The following is a 21,510-nucleotide window of genomic DNA, read 5'->3' as shown; positions in this document are numbered from 1 at the left end:
GCTTGTGCAAGTGAAGAATACATTTATATTTTATTTATTTAATTAATCTAAATTTAAATAGCCACATGTGGCTATATTGAGAGCATGGCTCCAAGATCATTACTGCAACATCTACTGGCCATGCTGGATTTCACACTGGCTGTCTTGATACACAGATATTCAAAATTACACTATTAATCAGATGTTGCCTCAGGTAAAAACCTAGGATGAGCAAGTTAAGGCACTGGTACAGTTCTCCTTTGCTGTTCAAGGGCAAGTGCTGATCCCATAAATGACCCAGGAAGCAGGCAAACTGGTCAAGGCCAGCAAAATGCTCATGGCTCCCCAAACTCGTCCTAACCTGTGAGAGAGACGGAGGCTGGGCATGGCTGGATGTGTCGCGGATTGCAGCTCCTGGGCTTCACAAATGGGATTATCATCAAGCTGGCTTAAGACATATACTCTCCTTGGAGGCCAGCTGCCCAGGAAGATGGAATCCCAGCACTGGTACTAGCTATAGTCCCTGCCAAACCAGGTTACCTGAGGGAGAGCCACCGGGCTCAACCAGTGGACCAACCGGTATGTGTCTTTGTAACTTCGAAGCAGCGGTGCTTCACAGATTGAGACAAAATATTAAGAAAGCGAGAAGCCTCATCAAATTACAACCAAGTCTATACAATGAAAACTATTTTAAATGATTTTTTTTGGGTGTAACAAATACTAACCCAGTGACAGAATTTAAGTCAGTCAAAAATAATCTAAAAAATTTTTTTCAAATAATCCTAAAAATTTAAAACAAAGCACATTTCCAAGTATGCATATATGCAGGTCATTCTGGGGATGGGTCTGATAAAGAATATAGTAGCTTTATGTGTTTTTAGAAGACAAGTCAATGGAATTTTTGGTAATCATCAAATCTTAGAAAGAAAAGTGGGTCTAGAAGAGGACGTAACAGGAATATACAAATAATAGGACATAAAAGATTCAAGTTATTTTCTATGTGGCCTTCTCATGAGAGCAATTTCATCTTTTAAAAACTGTTTAATTGGATTTTGAAATGGATGAAACCAAACCTCAATAGAAGTCATTTCTTTCCTTAAAACTCTCTCATGGTGTCTCATGAGATTCAAGTCCAAGCTTCCAAACATGGAACTTAAGACTGCTTTCTCGTGTTCCTGCGAACCTTCAGTAGTAGTCTCAATTCTTCCCACTTCCTTCCTCACATATTGCTTGCAATCCTTGACACGCACACAACTCAGTTTTTTCTGTTGTGGTCTCTGTTCGTAGTATGCACTCGTAACTGCCAGGGCTTCCACCTTCATCCTCCATCAAAATCCAAGTCAAACAATACTTTCTTTAGGTTGCCTCTTCTAACTTCTCCAGGCAAGCTAAGTTGCCTTCCGTGTTTCTATAAACACATGCTCAGGTCAATTACTGCACTTATCATACAGTGATGTGTTCTGCTGTTTCTCCTACCAACTAAACTAGGAACCTCTTTGGGGAAGCAAAGGAGTCTTATGAATCTCTGTATCGCCAGTACTTAGCAGAGTGTTTGCCATGCCAGGTGCTCAATCAATGTTTGCTGAAGAAAAGAATTGATGGCATTTTTATCAACATTATAGTAACTCCGCAACCTAGTTTAATTGAAGGTGACCTAGAGTTATATAATTTTAGACAGAGTGAATTGTAAATACAGACACATAAATTGTTTTACTCCTTATTTATTGGTGTTTTGACCTCAGAGAACCAAAGATGTAAACAGATATGTATGAAGGGTGAACAATTAGGGATACCTCGGAGAGATTTTAGCCAACAGATGATAATGGAGAAAAGAAAGAGGGAATTGTGTGGGGGGTAGATCCATTAGCTAAAAGCAATAGCCTCAGAGTATTCAGATAATCAGGTTACAGATACAAAGCGAAACATAAATTCCAAATGCATCTAGCGAAAATGACACACATTGGTTGGTAAGAATGTAAACCAAATACCAATTATCTCCTTAAAGAAGTTGAATGTGTTTAATTAAGTTCTTTTAGTAAATTCAACCTTTACCATTACAGAATGCTACCTTCTTACCTATAATAATTTCTAAAATGAATAATAGTACTTGAATTGTACTAAAATATTGATAAGCATATACATTAAGGAGGGGAAAAGGTCTCAGAAATAAATGGGTACAATATGTTATAGATGAAAGATACCAAGGCCCAGAGAAGCTAAATGATTTAGTTGAAAGTCACACAGGTGGTTAGAAAGGCCAGGACTTTTTGGATTTTTCTGTTAAATTCAGTTTTCCTTCTGCTACATACTGCCTCAGGGAAAATTTCACTAATCTTCTAAAATTTATGAGTGAGATCTGTATCCAATCGCAACAACAAAATCACTTTAGAAGAAAATTAGTGAAAAGAAATGAATTTTATTCAGATGAGAGATTTCTTAAACTATTCTCATACTATGGGGAATTTACTTAAGAATAATTCCAAGAATATTATCTAGTGGAAAAAATTACTGAGCATTAAATTTTTTTAATCTGCACCCTGTTTTAGTTAATGAGTGCTGAATTTTATATAACTCTTCTGGACCATTATTAATTGTGTCCCCATTCAGAAACAAATCTAATGAGCCAATTTATAATCTCTACCATAAACAGAAATAAAAGTCACCAATACCTGAATTAACTTTGTTTCACTACAATTATTAGCATTTTAAACCATGTTACACACTTAATAGGATGAGGTCATCCTTGTGCATGTAACATTTTTCAATCATTTTAAAAATTTTTCTTTATTTTTTCATCATAATAACCAAAGAACTGTATTTTCATAAAATGCAGTTTAAAAAATACGTAAAATACAGCAAAGGCCAAACAAACCCTTAAAAACCTAGTAACTCTGTTTCTCTTCCACAACTGATAGAACTATTTAAAAAAAAAAGGGGGGGGGGGGTTTCTTTTTGAGGAGGCCATCTGACTAAATTAGATTATGGAAAAGCTAGAAGTGTGAAAACTTCCTCAGCTATAACGCTAGAGTAGGGCTGTGGGCATAGCTTCCCTAGAATGGGAATATAGTAAGCACAGGTATGAGGAGTTAGGAAGCTGCCCTCCACCCCCCCTTGTGACTGAGGTCATGCCAGCGAGGGGAGCTGGATGAACAAAGAATCAGTACACCTTTCCAGCTTGTCAGGTTACGTATACTTACCTGATTTCACCAAAATGATTTTACCTGTAGCCATGTCTGTAGGTCAGCAACTTGAAAATTTCTAACTGCACCACAGTGAGGTACATGCAGTCTTTGGTGCCGAGCCATGATAACTGAGTGATGTTTGATGCTGCTACAACAGTTAAGTGTTTAACTCAGTGGGTGTCAGGGCTATCTAAAAACTAAGCAAAGTAAGGGGCACTGATCATTGTGAAATTAAAAATGTAAGAAACACTTCTATCTACTAATATATGTTTGAAAATGCTTACCCATATAAAATTTCCATTGTTATATAAAGGCTTTCATGATGCAACTCCCTGGCTCTTATATTTTAAAAAGTACAGAATAAAATTCTTAATCCTAAATTTTTGTCACTGCTCTTAAGGTCTATGACTGAAGTAAAAGAGAGAAACACCCCAAACTGGTCATTTTTGAAACCATAAATTCAGTGTGAAACCTGCTTCAAAACTACAAATTATTTTAGACAAATAAATATATATGTTCACATTTATAAAAATTTTCCACATTACTCATAGAAACAAGCTTCATAAAATTTACATACAGAATACAATAAAAATCAGCTCTAACGATGATTTAGCTGTCATTCTCCTAATTAAAAAGTTCTGTGTTTGAGGTATCACTTGAAGAGATGCCAATATGGCACATTTGTAAAACAACCCAGGAGTCTATCCTAAAAATTCTACCCAACACAGCATCATCTCTATGAGGCTGAGCTACACTTGTCTTTTTAAACAAGGAAGAAAATTGTAATTGTTACAATAACAGAGGAGGCAGGTACTAGACACTCTGTGTTTCATGTAACAGTAAAAATTCCTTATAAGTATTTTCATTATCATCTTCCTGCCAACACCATTCATTTCGTATGTCCCAGTTAAAACCAATAAAACAGCTTCATCTCCTATGACTTCCAAAAAAGGCTTGAGATTTAAAAACAACAGTGAAAAATTTCACTACCTTTATATATTATCATAGGATATAAAGCTATTAAGTTTTTCAGAGTCAAGAGCAAAGCATTATCCCCTACCTCACTTTATCACTGCAAGGTGGACACTTGATTCAGCAAATACTCATGAAGTGCTAGGTAGAACACCGCTGTTGACTGTAGTAAAGCCATTTACAATCAACTTATGAAGTAATAACACTAGTCAGACAAAGAGTCAGGAATACCAAAAATAATGTGTTTTGTATGTACAAATAACTATACTTGGGGCATGGCTACCAAGTAATAAGACTGATTCAATACCTTAGAGTCAGCACATTAAAAATGTATTGCCAGACGACAATGGTCCCATATATGAAAAAAAAAATGTCTATATGGAAAAGGCTGTGATTTATTGCAAAGCATAATTATATAGCAAATTCCAAGGAAGGTCAGATAACTTTCAAAACCAAATTTCAAAATTTAATGGCTTAGGCTGAAGATTCAGTTACTTTTTGGAGATCTCAGAAGAATTAGGGGTGGAAGAATGCTTTTCCTTTTTTCTCTTCTTTTTTTCCTTTTTGTGATGTTTCCCCCTTTTTGACTTATTCTTTTTTTCTTTTTTCTTTTCTTTCTTCTGATATTTCTGTTTCTTTTGTTTTGAAGTGTCCTCTTCAGTGGAACTGGATGAGTAAGACCTATGGGCAATAATACATACTGACTGATAACTGCATTTATGGCTGATAGGTAAATTTTAAATGAGATTTTAATTGCCTTAAATCATTTTTGGAGCAAGGTGGGGTATAAACAAAGAAACTCAAAATGTGCTTTATATATTTGTATTCTCTTAAAATACTGACTTTGGAATTTTTGCTCCTTGGCCACAGAAACTGACAAGTAACTCTATTCTGCTCAACTCTAGTAATAAGTTTTAAACTCAGTAGGATATAATGATTTTTCTGTGATTTTCAGTTTTTCATCCTGTCATACCCTTCAAAATCTTCTAAGGTTTGAGCAAAGTGTCATTTACCAAGCCTTTATTATATATACAATTCATTCGCATATGCAATAAGTTGTTATCAAAGTCTCTTAAAAGAGTTACAAAAAGATGCAATTGTACCTTGGTATCAATGGGTGAAAGCTGAAAATTAGCAAAATGAAAGCACTTTTGTTAATTCTTTTGATTTTTCAAGTCAGAATACTTCAATCTTGTAGATGCAGAGTGATACAGATGAGCACTTGCATTCCAAAGTAATTTTCACTAGTTACAAAAAAGATGCGTTTGAATGCGTTTGAATGACTATAAATAAATGAAGATGATATAGCATTATTCTTTATTTTTCTAATATTACTCTAATAAAAAATTAGGGGGAAAATTATATAATTCCTTCCTCTACTATGAAAAAAAAGAAAAAGAAAAGTAACAAAAAACAGAGAAGCCATCTCTTAAGATCTTATATAAACAGGTATACAATAATCTGCCCATACCCAAACTCTAAATGTGTGACAAGACAGAAACTGAGTCAACTTAAAATCCTCAAGAGATAGTTGAGTGATCTAACCATTAGAAGTTAAAGCCCAAACTAAGAAAACCTGAAAGAGACATACAGGAGGGAAAAAATAAATGCATGAGACTATATGAGGCCGGGTCTGTAGAGTGACTCAGGAATCCTGTTTAGGAACTCCGAGTTTTCCCTTGTTTCTGTGATGCTGTATTCCCTCCTCCATCTTGTCTATCTTATTTGTACTTTTGGCTGTTTCCTGGGCTTATTTTCTCATGGATTCTCTAGTTCCCTCTTCAACTCCATTATTGTCAACTCTTGTCTGTTTTCCTGTTTTAAAGACCCTGCTTGACCTGTGGATTCTGACTAGAGCTTCTTTGCCTGTGTGTTTTTCTTTGGCTATTTGGTCCTGGATTCTCATTTTTAAGATACAGTGTTAGACTTGCACACAACAGTTCTATTAGGTGGCAAAATCTCTGCTAAGTATGCCCAGAAAAGTTCATTTAATTTCAGGCCCTGCCTGAGATCTGTGAGACCCCAGTCTTGAATAAATAATCTGTTATGATAAAACAAGTATATTAGAATTTGGAAGAAAATAGATCATTTCATTTTTCCTATAAGCAATCCATCTTGCTGTGCTAATGCAAATGACTGAACAATACATGAGTCAGACTACAAAATACACTGAGCTCTACCTTCCTATTAGTTTTTATGTTAAAGATTATTTAACTCCCAACATTTGAGAGAAAACAAACTTTTCCAATTTATAAAGTAGCTGAGGTGTTAAAATGTACATATTAAATGCTCTATGAAGTAATGCGTGACTTGCAGAACCTACTCTGTTAGAGAACTAGGGTCCAAGCCAGACATTACTACTGTCAAGGGCCTTAAAAAATGTCTGTCTGTATGTTTATTCTAGTGTAAGTGAAACTGCACTGATTTACCATAAAAGAAACTGCTTCTTAATTCTTTTGATCAATTTCTTTAACCAGTCAGTTGTTAAGAGTTGATACTAAAAACTCATAGGTGGCTGATGAGGATTGTGAAAGACCTGAAGGAATTTTCAGCATCATAAGTGAGTATATAAATCATATTAGTAACTTAATTTTGTAGCCATGGCAATGATATTTTGAGAATACAAATATTTAAGCTCCAATTTCATATATATGAAGACAAAATATATATGTAAAGAATTTAGAAATCATCCAATTAAAAGCCTGGCTGATGTTTTAAACTCAAAATTCTAGAACACATAAAAGAAGGGAGGGTGGCTATTATTTGTTTATACCTTAATTTGCTCCAGAAAAAAAAAAAAAAAGATGGCTGAGTATCAACTTTATTTTTGATTCATGACTTTGTTATTTTACTGAAATAACTGAATATCTAATTCCCATTAAGAAAAAAATTAGTGTCAAATTAATTGGACAACACACAAAAAATAAAATTTTATAATCCATCTGGGATTCACAGTCCTGCTTTTAAAAAACAATGATGTTAAAAAATACCTTTTCCTTTTTTTTTTCAACTTGATTTTCTCTTTGCTTTTTGCTTTTTTCTTCTCCTCTTCTTCATTTACTCCTGTGTGTTGAGGGGAAAGAATCAGGATACCATGAATCTACATATTAATATGGTATGTATACATTTTTTTTATTTTGGTTGTTGGCGATGAATTTCATTGGTTAGGATATTGTGCTTTTCTTGTAACAATTTCTCCTTTCTTGATGGTTTTTTTAAATTGAGGTATCATTGACATATAACATCATATTACTTTCAGGTGTACAACATAATGGTTTGATATTTGTATACATTGCAAAATAATCACTGTAAGTATAGTTAACATCTATCACCATGTTACATAGTTACCCAAAATTTTTTTTCTTGTGATGAGAACTCTTAAGATCTACTCTCCTAGCAACTTTCAAATATACAATACAGTACTATTAACTATAGTCAACATACTGTACATTACATCCCCATGACTTAATTTATTTTATAACTGGAAGTTTGTACCTTTTGACCACTCTTATCACCTGCCTCTAACAACCACAAATCTCTTCTCTGTACCTATGAGCTTGGCTTTTTTGTTTATTTTTTGATTCTCATATATAAGTCAAATCAGACAGTGTTTGTCTTTCTCTGACTTATTTCACTTAGCTTAGTACCCTTAAGGTCCATTAATTATTTTTATTTATTAAGAAGCTTATAAAAATATTATATGCTCTTTATAAAAATTTCAATCACTGCTAGGTACATTAAGTAAAAAATTCATGTACTCCACGATTAATTCCTATAGCGAATCAATATCAACAATTTGGTGGGTAGCATTTCAGGTCTTAAAAAACAAAACAATACAATCAGATACAGCTTTTTTTTCTTTCTCTCTTTCTCTCTCTCTCTTTCTTTTTCAGTAGATGCCATGCCCAACATGGGCATGAACTCACAACCCTGAGATCAAGAGGGTTGATCTAGCATGCTCTACTGACTGAGCCAGCCAGGTGTCCTTTGAATACAGCTTTTTAAAATTTTCTTTTGCAGACGAACTTAGTTAGCATCATGGGATTCTAGGATCATGATGTCAGGATCCCAGGACAATAACAATAGATCTAATATTTATGTCATCGGTATCCCTGAAGGAAAGGATATATACTATTCTCTAACTTGTTTCTAAAATACGCAATTTGGTGTGTTTTCTTCTAAGCTTGCTCTCTAATAACCAAATATACACATACAATTACTTACGTAAAATGGTTACATATAAGTCCCAAGTTTTTCCTCTCTTTTGAAAGATGGATATATGATATTTTATATGGTATATAAATACAGTGGCATATATAATATTTTGCAACTTATTTCACCTTTGTCAAAAATCAGTTGGACAGGAAAAAAAAAATCAATTAGACTTCTGCTTCTGGGAAGATGAAGTAAGTGTACTTTTCCTATTCCTCCCAGTAAGTTCAACTAAAAATACCAGACATTATAAAAACAAATATAAAAAACTGAAAAGTAGAAATAAGACAGACCAGCTAAGGATCTTGAAACCCAGAGAATGACACAGTAGTGAGTCCCCTGGAATTCTTGCTTCCTATAGCCCAGACTTGGAGCTGAAGAAGTAGGCAACCTGGCAATGTCAACAGGTACAGACAAAAATGCCCCAACAAAAGCCTGATTTCTTTAGCCAAAGGACCAAAACAGGGACAGCCTAGGGACAGGTAGCTGGTAGATAATAACTGCCTTTACTGAAGTCAAACACCACAGAAAAAACTGGCATCACCCCTGCCCATGTCAGCAGAGGGTAGGTGGGGAACCTAGACATTCCGCTCTTGTAAAGCTGTGATAAGGCACCTCAATTCCCCAGCCTGAGAAGTCTAAGTAGGTGTCCAGGACTTTCATCTCTATTGGCCAGTAAAGAGATCTCCACTAAGAGTGTCAATGGAGACCATTTAGGAAGCCTCGACTTCTGCTGCCACCCGGTATTAATGAGGCACCCCTTCCATCTACAGTGAAGTGTTGTCAGAGGAGATCTAATGAAAGTCAGGGCCTTCATCATCACTCAGTAGTAACAAGACCACTCCCACCATGGGTTACCACAATAGGGAGTTGGAACTTCCTACCATCACCCAGCAGTAACAAGAAGTCATCACCACTTTGAGTGTTTGTGGAACCTGAGTGGGGAAACAGAACTTCTGTCTCCACCTGGCAGTCACAAGGTGGCATCCCCACTTTTCCTTCTGCGGTGGTACTAGAGAAAATGAGATAAAGGAGAAGGTTTAAGAAAAGTCAGAGATTCATAATATAACGTAACAAGTTTCAGTTGAAAAGAACTCAACAAGTCAAGAACCAGGAAGATCTCAAAGTGAATGAAAAATGAAACAATGAATATGACAACACCATAATGAGAGATTATTATTAAAATAATCTGAAAAAGATTTTAAAGCAGCTGTTATAAAAATGTTTCTATGAGCAATAACGAGATGCTGGAAACAAATGAAAAAATATGAAAGCCCCAAAGAAACTGAAAATCCAAAGAAGAACAAAATAGAAATTTTAGAACTAAAAATACAATAAATGGAATTAAAATACTCAGTGGATGGGCTCAATAGCAGAATGTCAAGCACTGAAGAAAAATATCACTGAACAGGAGAACAGAACAACAGAAATCACCCAATCTGAGCAATGCAAAGGAAATAGATTTAAAGAGAAGAGACTCAGGAATCTGGGGGACAGTAACAAAAGATACAATATTTATGTCACTTGGAGTCCTGGAAGGAGAGTATAAAGAAGGAGGGGCTTTAAAAGTACTTGAAAAAATAATAGCTGAAAACTTCCCAAATTTGGCAAGGGACATAAACTTACAGACTCAAGATGCTGAGTGGAATCCCAAACAGGATAAACCCAAAGAAATCCATATCAAGACATATGACAATTTAACCTTGGAAAACTAATGAAAAAAAATCTTGAAAGTAGCCAGAGAAAAATAATACGTTACTTATGTGAGTGAAACAATTAGAATGGAAGCAGATTTCTTATTAGAAAGCATGGAAGCCAGAAGTAAGGGGCGCAGCATTTTTTAAGTGCTGAAAGAAATGTCAACCTGGAATCCTCTACACAGTAAAAATATCCTTCAGGAATGAAGGAGAAATCAGGACATACTCAGATAAGGAAAAAGTAAAAGAATGTGTTACCAGCAGATAGACCCTAAAAGAATGGCTAAAGGAAGTTCTCTAAATGGAAAGGAAATGATAAAAGAAGGAACGCTGGAACATTGAGAAGAAAGAACATAGTAAGCAAAAACATGAGTACAATAAGCTTCCCTTCTCTTGAGTTCTTAGATTACGTTTGATGGTGGAAGCAAAAACTATACCACTGTCTCATATGGTTCTAAATGTATGTAGAGAACATATTTAAGACAATGGTATTATAAAGGGGAGAGGGTAAAGGGAAATAAAGGGAGGCATGGTTTCTACTCTTCACTTGAATTGGTAAGATGACAACACCAGTAGACTGTGATTAATTATGTATATATAATACCTAGAGCAACCACCAAAAATTGCTATACAAAACACCATAGAAAAATTTAAAAACACTACGGACATAGTCAAAGACACTACAGATAAATCAAAATGTACTTCTAAAGTGTTCAAGTGACACTACAGCTAAGTCAAAGCACTAGAGGTAATCCTAAAAGATATTCAAGTAACCCACAGGAAGGCAGGAAAAAAGAAACAAGAATGAAAAACAGAGAGAGTCAACAGAAAACAAATAATAAAATGGCAGGATTAGCCCTAACATTTAAATAATTAATGTAAAAAAAAGATACCAATTAAAAGAAATTGGCAGAATGGATTGAAAAATATGATTCATCCATCCACAGTCTACAAGACTCCCACCTCAATTAAAATGACATAGACACACTGAAAAAAAAGGATAGAAATGATACGTCAAACAAACATTATCAAAGAAAAGCTAGAGTAGCTATATTAATAGCAGATAAAACAGACATCAGAACAAAGAAAATTACCAGTGTGAGAAAGAGGCATAATATAATGATAAAAGTTTTGACTCACCAACAAGACATACCCTAAATGTGTATGCACCAAATAACAGCTAAAAATATACGAACCAAAAACTGATAGTCCTGAAAGTAGAAACAGACAAATCTACGATGGTAGAGACTTCAACATCTCTCTCTCAACAATTAATAGATACCATACACAAAGTCAGCAAGAATAGAGAAGAGCTCAACCATACCATCAATCAACAGAATCTAAACAATATTTAAAAAACACTCCACCCAAGATAGAATATACCTTGGGTCATAAAGCGAATCTTAACAAACTTAAAAGAACTGAACGTATATGAAGTTATGTCTCTGTCCATAATGGATTCAAGTAAGAAATCAGTAAAAGAAAGAAAACAACACTTAAAAGTAATCCATGAGGCAAAGAAGTCTCAAGGAAAACAAAACACACTGAACTGAATGAAAGTGAAATACATAAAAATTTGTGGAACACAGTAAAGCAGTGCTGACAGGAAAATTTATAGCACTAAATGCTTACAAGAGAAATGAAGAAAAGTCTCAAATTAATAATACCTAAGCTTGAATCTTAAGGGGGGAAAGCTAAATAAACACAAAGCAAGTAGAAGGAAGAAAATAATAAAAGAAAATAATAAAGCACAAGAATTAATGAAATTGAAAACAGAAAAAAAATTAGAGAAAAAGAATAAAACAAGGAGCTGGATCAATAAACCTGACAAATCTCTAGCAAAATGTGAAAGAAAAAAAGACACAAATTAATAGTGTCAGGAATGAAAAAAGGTATATCAGCGTGGACCTTGTATACATCAAAAGGATAAGTGAAATAAATCTGACAACTTAGACAACATGGACCCCTTTCTCAAAAAACAAACTGCTACACTCATCTCACATGAAATAGAATATTTCAGTAACCCTTTAACTATTGAGGAAATCGAATTTGTAATTTTAAAACTTCCAAAAAGAAATCTTCAGGCCCAGATAACTTCACTGAAGAAGTCTACCAAACATTTAAAGAAAAATTAACACTACTTTAATACAAATCTTATGCAATCTTTCCAAAAAATAGGAGAATGAAATCTCAATATTCTATGTCACTGTTACTCTGATACCAAAATCAGACTAAAATAGTACAAAACAAGAAAACTATAGACCAACATGATTCATGAATATAGATGGAAAAATCCTTAACAAAATATTAGCAAATAGAACTCAGGGATGCAAGGCTGGTTCAGTTTTCAAAAATCAGTAATATAATCTACCATATTAACAAGCTAAGGAAAAATCATAGTATCATACTGATCAATGCAGAAAATACTTTTAGCAAAATCTGACAATGATTTCATAATAAATACTCTAGGCAAAAACAGGAATAGGGACGCCTAGGTGGTTCAGTTATTAAGCGTCTGCTTTCAGCTCAGGTCATGATCCCAGCGTCCTGGGATCGAGCCCCGCATCGGGCTCCCTGCTTGGCGGGAAGACTGCTTCTCCCTCTCCCACTCCCCCTGCTTGTGTTCCTTCTCTAGCTGTGTCTCTCTCTGTCAAAGAAATAAATAAATAAATAAAAATCTTAAAAAAAAATCAGTCTATTCAATTTTAAGACTTATTATACAGCTACGTTAATCAAGACTGTGTGGCAGTGATGGAAGAAAAGACACATAGATCAATGGAACAGAAGACAACTTAGAAACAAACAGACACAAATATGACCACCTGATATTTGGCAAAAATGCAAGAGCAATTCAATGGAGGAAAGATAGCTTTCCTACAAAGAGCGCTGGAACAATTGGTTATCTTTAAACGAAAGACTAAAACTTGGCTTAAGTCTCTCATCTTACACAAAAATCAACTCAAAAAAGGATCATAGACTTAAATACTATTCAACAATAAAAAGAAACAAACTCTTGAAATATGCAGCAACCTGAGTGCATCTCCAGAGAATTATAGCTAATGGAAAAAGCCCGTCTAAAAAGATTATATGCTATATGAATCCATTTATCAAACATTTTTGAAATTTTATTATAGAAATGGCAAATTTTTGGTTGCCAGAAATTAAGAAGATAGTAAGGACAAGAGAAAAGTGGGTGTGGCTTTTAAAAAGGTAATATGAGTGACCCTTGTGGTGCCAGAAATATTCTTTATCTTGACTCTATCAATGTCAGAATCCTGGTTGTGATATTGTACAACAATTTTGGAAGATGTTACCATTGAGGGAAACTACATAAAGGGTACAAAGTACTCTCTGTATTATCACTTACAGCTGCATGTGAATCTACAATTCTTTGAAAATAAAAAGTTTAAAAAAATCAATTGGCCATAAATGTATGAGTTTGTTCTATTCCATGGATCTATCCTTACATCAATACAACACTGCCTTAATTACTTGTAGCTTTACACTAAGCCCTGAAATTAGGTTGTGCTAGTCCTCCAACTTTATTACTCTTTTTCAAAGTATTTTAGCTATTCTATGTTCTTTACATTTCCACAAGACCTTTAAAAGTGGCTTGTCAATTTCTAAAACAGTCTGCTAGAATTTTGATTGTGATGAGTTTGAATCTATAAATCAGGTTGGGGAGAACTGACATTTTTTTTTTTAATTCAATTAGCCAACATATAGTAGTACATCATTAGTTTTCGATGTAGTGTTCAATGAGTGAACAGACATCTTAAAAAGACTGAATCTTTTATTCCATGAATATGGTCTATCTTTTGATTCATTCATTTAATTTCCCTCAGCAATGTTTTGTATGTTCCAGACTTGCACATCTTCTGAAAATTTATCCCTAAGTATTTCACATTTTTAATGCTGTTATAAAAGGTATTTTTAAAATTTCAGTTTTTGATTTATTGTCACGATACAGAAATACAAGTGATTTTTTGCCCATTGGTCAATCTTGTATTCTATAACTTTGCTGAACTTAGTTCTTAGGTTATTAGTTTCTACAAGTTTTTTTGGTAGATTTTATGGGATTTCTATATAGAGGACCAAGTCATCAGTAAATAGTTTTTCTCTTTCCTTTCCAATCTGGATGCCTTTGATTTTTCTTGTCTTATTGTGTGGCTGGACTCTCCACTATAATGTTGAATAGAAGTGGTAGGAGTGGACATCTTTGCTTTGTTTCTTATGTTATGGAAACATTCAGTCTTTCACCATTAGGTATTATGTAATCTTCCAGCTTTTTATAGATGTCCTTTATCAAGTTGATGAAGTTCCCTTCTTTTCCTAGTTTGCTGAGTATTTTTATCAAAAATGGACAGTGAACTTCCTCATATAATTTCTTAAAATACTGTAATTATTATATAGGTGTTCTTTTTTAAAGAGCTATTAAAAATGGTGAATTACATTGGCTGGGTTTGAACTGAAACAAATCTTACACTACTGGGATAAACACCAATTGGTCATAACATCCTTTTCACATATTGTTGGATTTGGTTTGCTAAAATTCTTTTAATTGCTTAAACTTCTGTTTGTGCCTGTATTTGTAGGAGTCTCTACTTGTAGTGTTATTAGGGGAATGCTGGTCTTATAAAGTGAATTGGAAAGTACTCCCTCCTCTTCAATTTTTAAGATTTTATGTAGAAATGGTTTTATTTCTCCTTCAACATCCGGTAGAAGTAAGAGAGAAGCCATTCAGCTTTGGAGTTTTCTTTGTTGGAAGTTTTTAAACTAAACATTTAACTTCTTTAATAGATGTAAGCCATTCAGTTTATTTCTTCTTCAAAGAGTTTTTTGTAGATTGTATGTTTCAAGTAATTGTCCATTCTATCTAAGTTGTCCAATTTATTGGCATAGGTTTTTCACAATAGTCCCCTTATTTTAATACCTGTATAATTTGTACTGTTGTCACTTCTTTCACTTCTGATACTGGGTTTTTTGTTTGTTTGTTTTCATTTTTACCTGATCAGTTTGGAGAGCAATTTTTCAATTTTATAGATCTTCTCAAAGGACCAGCTTTTAGGGCTCCCTGCTCAGCAGGGAGTCTGCTTCTCCCTCTGACCCTCCTCCCTCTCATGCTCTCTGTCTCTCGTTCTCTCTCTCTCAAATAAATAAATAAAATCTTTAAAAAAAAAAAAAAAAAAAAAAGGACCAGCTTTTGGTTTTACTAATTTCCTCTATTGTTTTCCTATTTTCCATTTCAGTGATTTCATCTCTGATCTTTTTTATTTTCTTTCTTCTGCTTACTTTGGGTTTCATTACTCTTCTTTTTCTAGTGTTTAAGGCAGAGGTTAAGTTGTAAATATGAGACATTTCTTCTTTTCTAATACAGGAATTTAGTGCTGTAAATTTGCCTTTAAGTACTGCTTTAAGAGCATCCCATAAATATTACATTGTGTTTTTGTTCATTCAGTGCACAATACTTTCTAATTTCCTTTTGCTTTTTTTCTTTGACCCAATGGATTATTTAGAAGTATGTTAGATTACATATATTGGGGAATTTTTTAGGAAGATGTTACTAAATTCCTAATTTAATTCCCTTGTGGCTAGAGAACATATTTTGCATAATGTGAATCCTTGAAAATGTATTAAGATTTGTTTTATAGCACATAATAAGGTTATCTAGGTAAATGTTCTTTGCGCTCTTGAAAACTAATGTGTATTCTGCTCTTGTTGGGAGATGTGTTCTATAAATATTGAATAGGTCAAGTTGGTTGGCAGTGTTATTCAAGTCTTATATATCCTTTCTGATTTACTGTCTACCAGTTCCATCAATTACTGAGAGAGGAATGCTGAAATCTCCAACTATAATTGTGGATTTATTTATCCACAAGGATTTTCCCTGGTGATTCTAGCAGTTTGTCTCATACAGTTTGAATTTGTTATTAGGTGCATCACCACTTAGTATTCATAAACACTTACTTTTCATATGTCCTCTGCACTAACACTTTTATCATTATAAAGAAACCTTCTTTATCCCTAGTAATATTCTTTGTTTTGAAATTGACTTGATCTGACATTAAAATAGTCATTTTAGCTTTTTCTTGAGCAGATTTTTTTTTGTATCTGTAAGTTCAGAATGACTACTGTAAACATGCCCCTCCCCCAAAGTTATAAGAAACTAAGCAAATAAGTAGCTATGGGAAAAATAACCACTTCCATTTAGGAATGATGGATAAGGAGTCCAGTGACTCGGTTATATGGATAAATTAGTTCTAATAAAAACAAAATAACTCTAGAATTCAAGACATCTTTTTCCTCGCTACTACCCTTAGGAACTAGCAGTATTGACAATAATAGTATATGAGAATTCAAGCACTGAAGACAAAAGTTTGATTTAGACAGTTGACTGTTTCTATACTACCACTCTTAAAATGATTCCACCTCTATTTATTGAAGTGTCTTCTGAGACAGGATATTGAAATGTAATAGGCATAAGGAAAAGAATCTGAGTTTTTTCAAGGTAGGAGAGCACCACACTGTAAACAGTATTTTCTTGGAAAATAATACAATCAACCTTTGGAGTACAAAATTGAAGGCAAAAAAAACCTATGTACTTTACCACTTAAATTTTCTATGTTCAGCAAGAGTGGTAGTCTCTTGTGTAGCATACAGGAGTCAGAGGATATGATCCAGTGCTTAGAGACAACTTTGGGATAACAAGAAAGAACCATCCTAGTAGTACCAGCAGTCACCCAATAGATCTTTGCGTATGTCACCAGGTTTGTAGCTACTCCAGTTGCTTTTAAATACCTGATTAAGTTGTTTCAAGCCTAGATCCATTCATCGAAATTTCCATTCACTTTTGGGCCTTCTAGTCAACTACTTAGCAAATATCTTTTGTAACTTTCTTATGAAAAGTACATTTTGAGCCAAATACAGGTTTTATTCCAATTATGCTATGGATTCATTTAAGCCACATCTTTATGAAGCTTGAAACCACCACTTGGAGTCATTCGCTTGAATCTGATTCTAGCAGTTACTAAAGGGAACAAGAGACACAATTATGGTAACACGCAAATACCTGATTTTGGCATTTTCTCCTGGGCAGCATTCAGAATCAACCATCTTTAAATAATATCAAGTATGAATTTAACATAAAACTTTCTTAAACAAACAAAACCAAACCAAAACATCAAACTAAGCCCAAACCCCCAAATTTGTAAAAATACAACATTTCTTTTCTGGACTAAACTAAAAGAATATCATAAAATATTATGGGATGAGATATGGGAAGAGGACTACCTCCTGGTTACAGGTAAATAGCTGATTAATGTTAAATAACACTAGGTAAAATAGAATGAGAAAAAAAATCCATACTCTTGAATTTCTTGGGTACTTTGTAAAGAGTAAAATCCTTTTACGTTGGCTTTCTGCATACTATAACATAAATAGGACTTCAGATATTTGCTACTATCATGTACAATTCCAAAGGCAATTTCTTCAGCAAGTTCAAAACACACTATAAAACCTTAATAAGCTTCCTAAACCATGGTAGTGCTACTAAACAGCAAGCATGTTCACACACAAACACACACAGTGCGTCAGTAAGATCGTATAATCCTCATTACGTATGGACTAGTCAATCTTTCCCTGTTCACAGCACCTGTAATACAATTTTATAAGGCTGCATGGGTCCCAGGTTGTTGTACTATACGACAACAATGCTTGTTCCCATCCATGTCAAGTCCTGCTCTCACATATTCTAATTCGTGTCAAAAATTGATGTATTTGTCATTTAGACTTTTGTTTTAAATGAAAGATTTTCTTTTAATTCCTTAAATATACTGAAAAACATACAATATAATAGAAACAAATGTAAACAGAAGCAAAAAAGACCATAACTTATACAAAAATAAGTTTTGAGTTTTATTTGGTGACATTTAGCTCTCTTCCCCTTCATGTCTCTATTTCATAAAAGCAGAACAACTAATTAACATAAGTACACTAAAAATTCTTTGCTTTCTCCTGGTTCACTATTTTTATTGTCATTAAAAAAATCCCCCCAAACCATAACTTATTCAAGAGAGTTGATACAAGAGTTCCCCACCTCTAAGAATCAAGGAAGGATTCAGGAGCCTTCAGTACCACTAATGGCTATGGCATGAGAACTCACACTCAAGTCAGTGTTCTACCCTCACGCCATCCGAGATCCTAAGCACTATCACAAAGTTATCAATGGAACTAAGAACCACAACCTCTGTACTCCTTTCCTCCTGTATTTAGGAACCAGTTTATTGTTTGAGTAGGGGGTCACTGGGCTTCCACTAGATGACCATGAAATAAATACGGATCCCTTTTATAATACTTTTTGTAATCTGCATGATATCCTGAAATAAGCACTCTCCTGAGTGGGAGCCATGAGACTTGGAAACAAGTTCTGAGCCTTTAAGTGACCGTAGGCAAGTGTATCTTTTTTTTTTTTTTTTTAAGATTTTATTTATTTATTTGACAGAGAGATAGCGAGAGCAGGAACACAAGCAGGGGGAGTGGGAGAGGGAGACGCGGGCTTCCTGCCGAGCAGGGAACCCAATGTGGGACTCGATCCCAGGACCCTGGGATCATGACCTGAGCCGAAGGCAGACGCTTAACGACTGAGCCACCCAGGCACCCGGCAAGTGTATCTTTTTAAAGGAAAAAAAAAAAAGTCTATATTGAGTCAGTCATTCTCGACGTGAGGTTAAGGGAAAGCTGATTCTAACAACAAAGTTTTACCAACTACTCCCTATCCTGGTGTATGGTATGTTAACTCCCTCCTTTTCCTGCCAGGGTAAGATTTGTCCCAGGTTTTCTTACTGAAAAATCACCTCTAGACTAAACCACTATTCATGATGAGAGTGTACTTTATCCTTCGAGATCGATGTGGTGAGGGGAAAAAAGATGAAGAACCAATAGACTGGGTGATCTCTAAGGTAGGAGAGCACCACACTGTAAACAGTATAGGACTAGTAGGTAAGAAACACGGATCGCAGTGCTGGCTTCATGGTGACAAGTTAGTGACCTGGAGAGTCATCTGTCCTCAGTTCCTTTTCTGTAAAACTAGGTTTAAATTATGTGTTCTCTAACAGCCTTCCTAATACTAGAGTTTTTGTTTTGGTTTGGTTTGGGTTTTCTCGGTTTTCTTGTTTTTTGTTTTTAGATAGGGCAGTGGAGATGGATGGGGTAGAAACTGTCCCTGTGGAATTGACAATCTTAGGCTTTCTCTCCCAGAATCTTCACTTTGCTCTTTCAGCCTGGTCTCTGTGACTGGTGTGGCTGTCTTCCTGAGATCTCCTCTACAAATGCCCTAGAGACTCCCCTCGTATCTTCTCTACTTCCTAGAAAGTCTTCCTTCTAAGGGTCAACTCCCTTACTTTGGTAGAAACCTCTGGAATCAGTGCTCTAAGAAAGAGTACGTGAGAGGTATTTTTTTTTTTTTTTTTACTTTGAATGTCTGCCAAGATCTTTATTCTATTTCACACTTGGTTGATAATTTGGTTAGGTATATCATTCTAATTTGGATATAATTTTCCTTCAAAAATTTGAAAGCATTATCCACATCTACTAGATTCCAGTATTTTTTTTACAGAAGAACAAAGTTATTCTGACTCTTGATCTTTTGCCTATGATCTGTTTTATCCCTGACTCTGGAAGTTTGAATTATATTCTCCTTGTTTCCTATGATACAAAGTTTTATAACAATGTGCCTTTGTGTGGGTCTATTTCTAATACTGTGCTTAGTACTTATTGAACACTTTCATCTGGAAACTAATGTCCTTTGGTTCTTGGAAATTCCTTCTGTTTTCTCCTTCTAGGGCTCATCTGAATGAAGTGTTTCCTACACAGATTCTTTGTCTTATCTTTTTTTTTTCCTTCTCTTATTTTGCTTGTTAGATTTCTTTAACTTTAGCTTCCAGCTCTATCAAGTTTTGAATGTCTGCTTCTTTTTTAATTCCAAAAATTCTTTTGTTGTTTTGTTCTTTTTATAGTATCTTATTCTTGTTTCATGGGTGCTGTAGCATATCTTTCTATAAAACTGGGCATTAATGATCTCTGTTTTCTTCTCCCTGCACAGACTCTGTATCCTTCAAGTTGTTCCGTTGGTTGGTTGGTTTTGGTATCTATATCTCACGTGAGAGTCTTTCTTCAGAAATTTAGTGCTCCCTGATTGTCTAAAAAAGCTCACATGAAGCTTTGCGCAAGTGAAACTTCTAAATCTTAACTTTGCTGGTAATGTGGCTATGTCGTGTCCTTGAAGAATCCTTGAGGTCAGTATCTTTATTTCTGTCTTTCTTCTTAGACCACTCAGATCTCCCAGAGATAAATCTTCAAATCTTCTGCCTGAGTGATAGAAGTCTGGGAACCAAACAGATGAAGATGTCTGGAAGGTTCTCGCCATTCTCTATTTGTACTTTAACTTACTGTTTTCATCTGTGTTTGGTATGTCCCAATTCAAAGACCCTTTGTTTTACCCTGTCTAGAAAACAGACATGTAGTAGCCTGCTGAGGTGATGGAGGGAAGCCACCTGGCTTCACAGAGTAGGCAAAGGGAATTGAAGGGGATTACGTCAGATATTTAACGAATCCCTCTGTTTTTAGCTTTACAGATGTCCTCACAGAGGTACCTAAGGATACTCATTACCAAGTCTTTGGTGAGTTTTAAAGTGTATACTATCAGGTTACTCCTCAGACTTCCTGCTATTAAAGGATTGAGCTTTCTCAAGTGTGCAATCCATTATCCCTAAACCCATCTGCTTTTTAAAATTTTGTTACTATTGCTTCCTATCTTGTTTTCTTTGTCTTTGTGGGTTTATGTTTTTTTAAAAAAAATTCTTCCACTATCATTTCAGTGGTGTTTCAGTAGCTAATAAAATCAAGTATGTACACCAAGCAGCTATCTTTACCTGAAGCTGTATATACTCATATGTAATGTAAGTCTTGTTTGTCCTTTTTAGGACTCTCTTCCTCTTGCCTTCTCAGCCTGTCCTATTATGCTGGCATTTGACTTCATTTACCTTCACTAGATGTAATATGGAAAGCTTAAAAAGTTTTAAAGTGTATTTGGTTTATTCTCTGATGAGCTAAAATAAGATTTAAACTTTTTTGTATCTCTCTCATTCCATGCCTAAACCCATACTCAAACAAGTTACATTTTTATTCTGTGTGACATCTACCATATGGCATTTTGAAGTTTACAAAGTATTTTCATATACAGCATTACATTTTATCCCTAAAAGCCCCATTGCAAGGATAGGCTATTTTATACACATGATGGGAAAGAAATAGTTAAACAATAGGTATGCAATCTTCTCTTTCTTTGAGGAGAGAGGAGGATGCCCCCAAGAGAGAAAAAAGGTAACTTAGTTAAATCTCTCTGTAAACATGCTAATGACAGACCTCCTGGAAACAAATGAGTGGTATTTGCTAACTAGAGAATTGGCGGG

At 34.7% G+C, this 21,510-nt stretch overlaps 1 protein-coding gene across 1 annotated transcript in view; it reads right to left on the bottom strand.

Moving 5' to 3' along the window:
• Positions 1-5: 5 nt before the first annotated feature.
• SREK1IP1 (SREK1 interacting protein 1) overlaps positions 6-21,510 on the bottom strand; it is a 43,996-nt gene continuing 22,491 nt past the window's right edge. The window contains exons 4-5 of the mRNA XM_032404344.1: positions 7,124-7,196; positions 6-4,814 (exon numbers count right to left, since the gene is read on the bottom strand). Coding sequence (XP_032260235.1) covers positions 4,625-4,814; positions 7,124-7,196 — 263 coding nt within the window. The 3' untranslated portion in view covers positions 6-4,624. The remainder of the gene's footprint in view (positions 4,815-7,123; positions 7,197-21,510) is intronic.

The sequence above is a fragment of the Phoca vitulina genome, unplaced genomic scaffold, assembly GCF_004348235.1.
Source record: "Phoca vitulina isolate PV1807 unplaced genomic scaffold, GSC_HSeal_1.0 scaffold6, whole genome shotgun sequence".
Classification (NCBI taxonomy): Eukaryota; Metazoa; Chordata; class Mammalia; order Carnivora; family Phocidae; genus Phoca; species Phoca vitulina.
The sequence above is the reverse complement of the archived record's forward strand: the minus strand, read 5'-3'. Positions and strand labels throughout refer to the sequence as shown.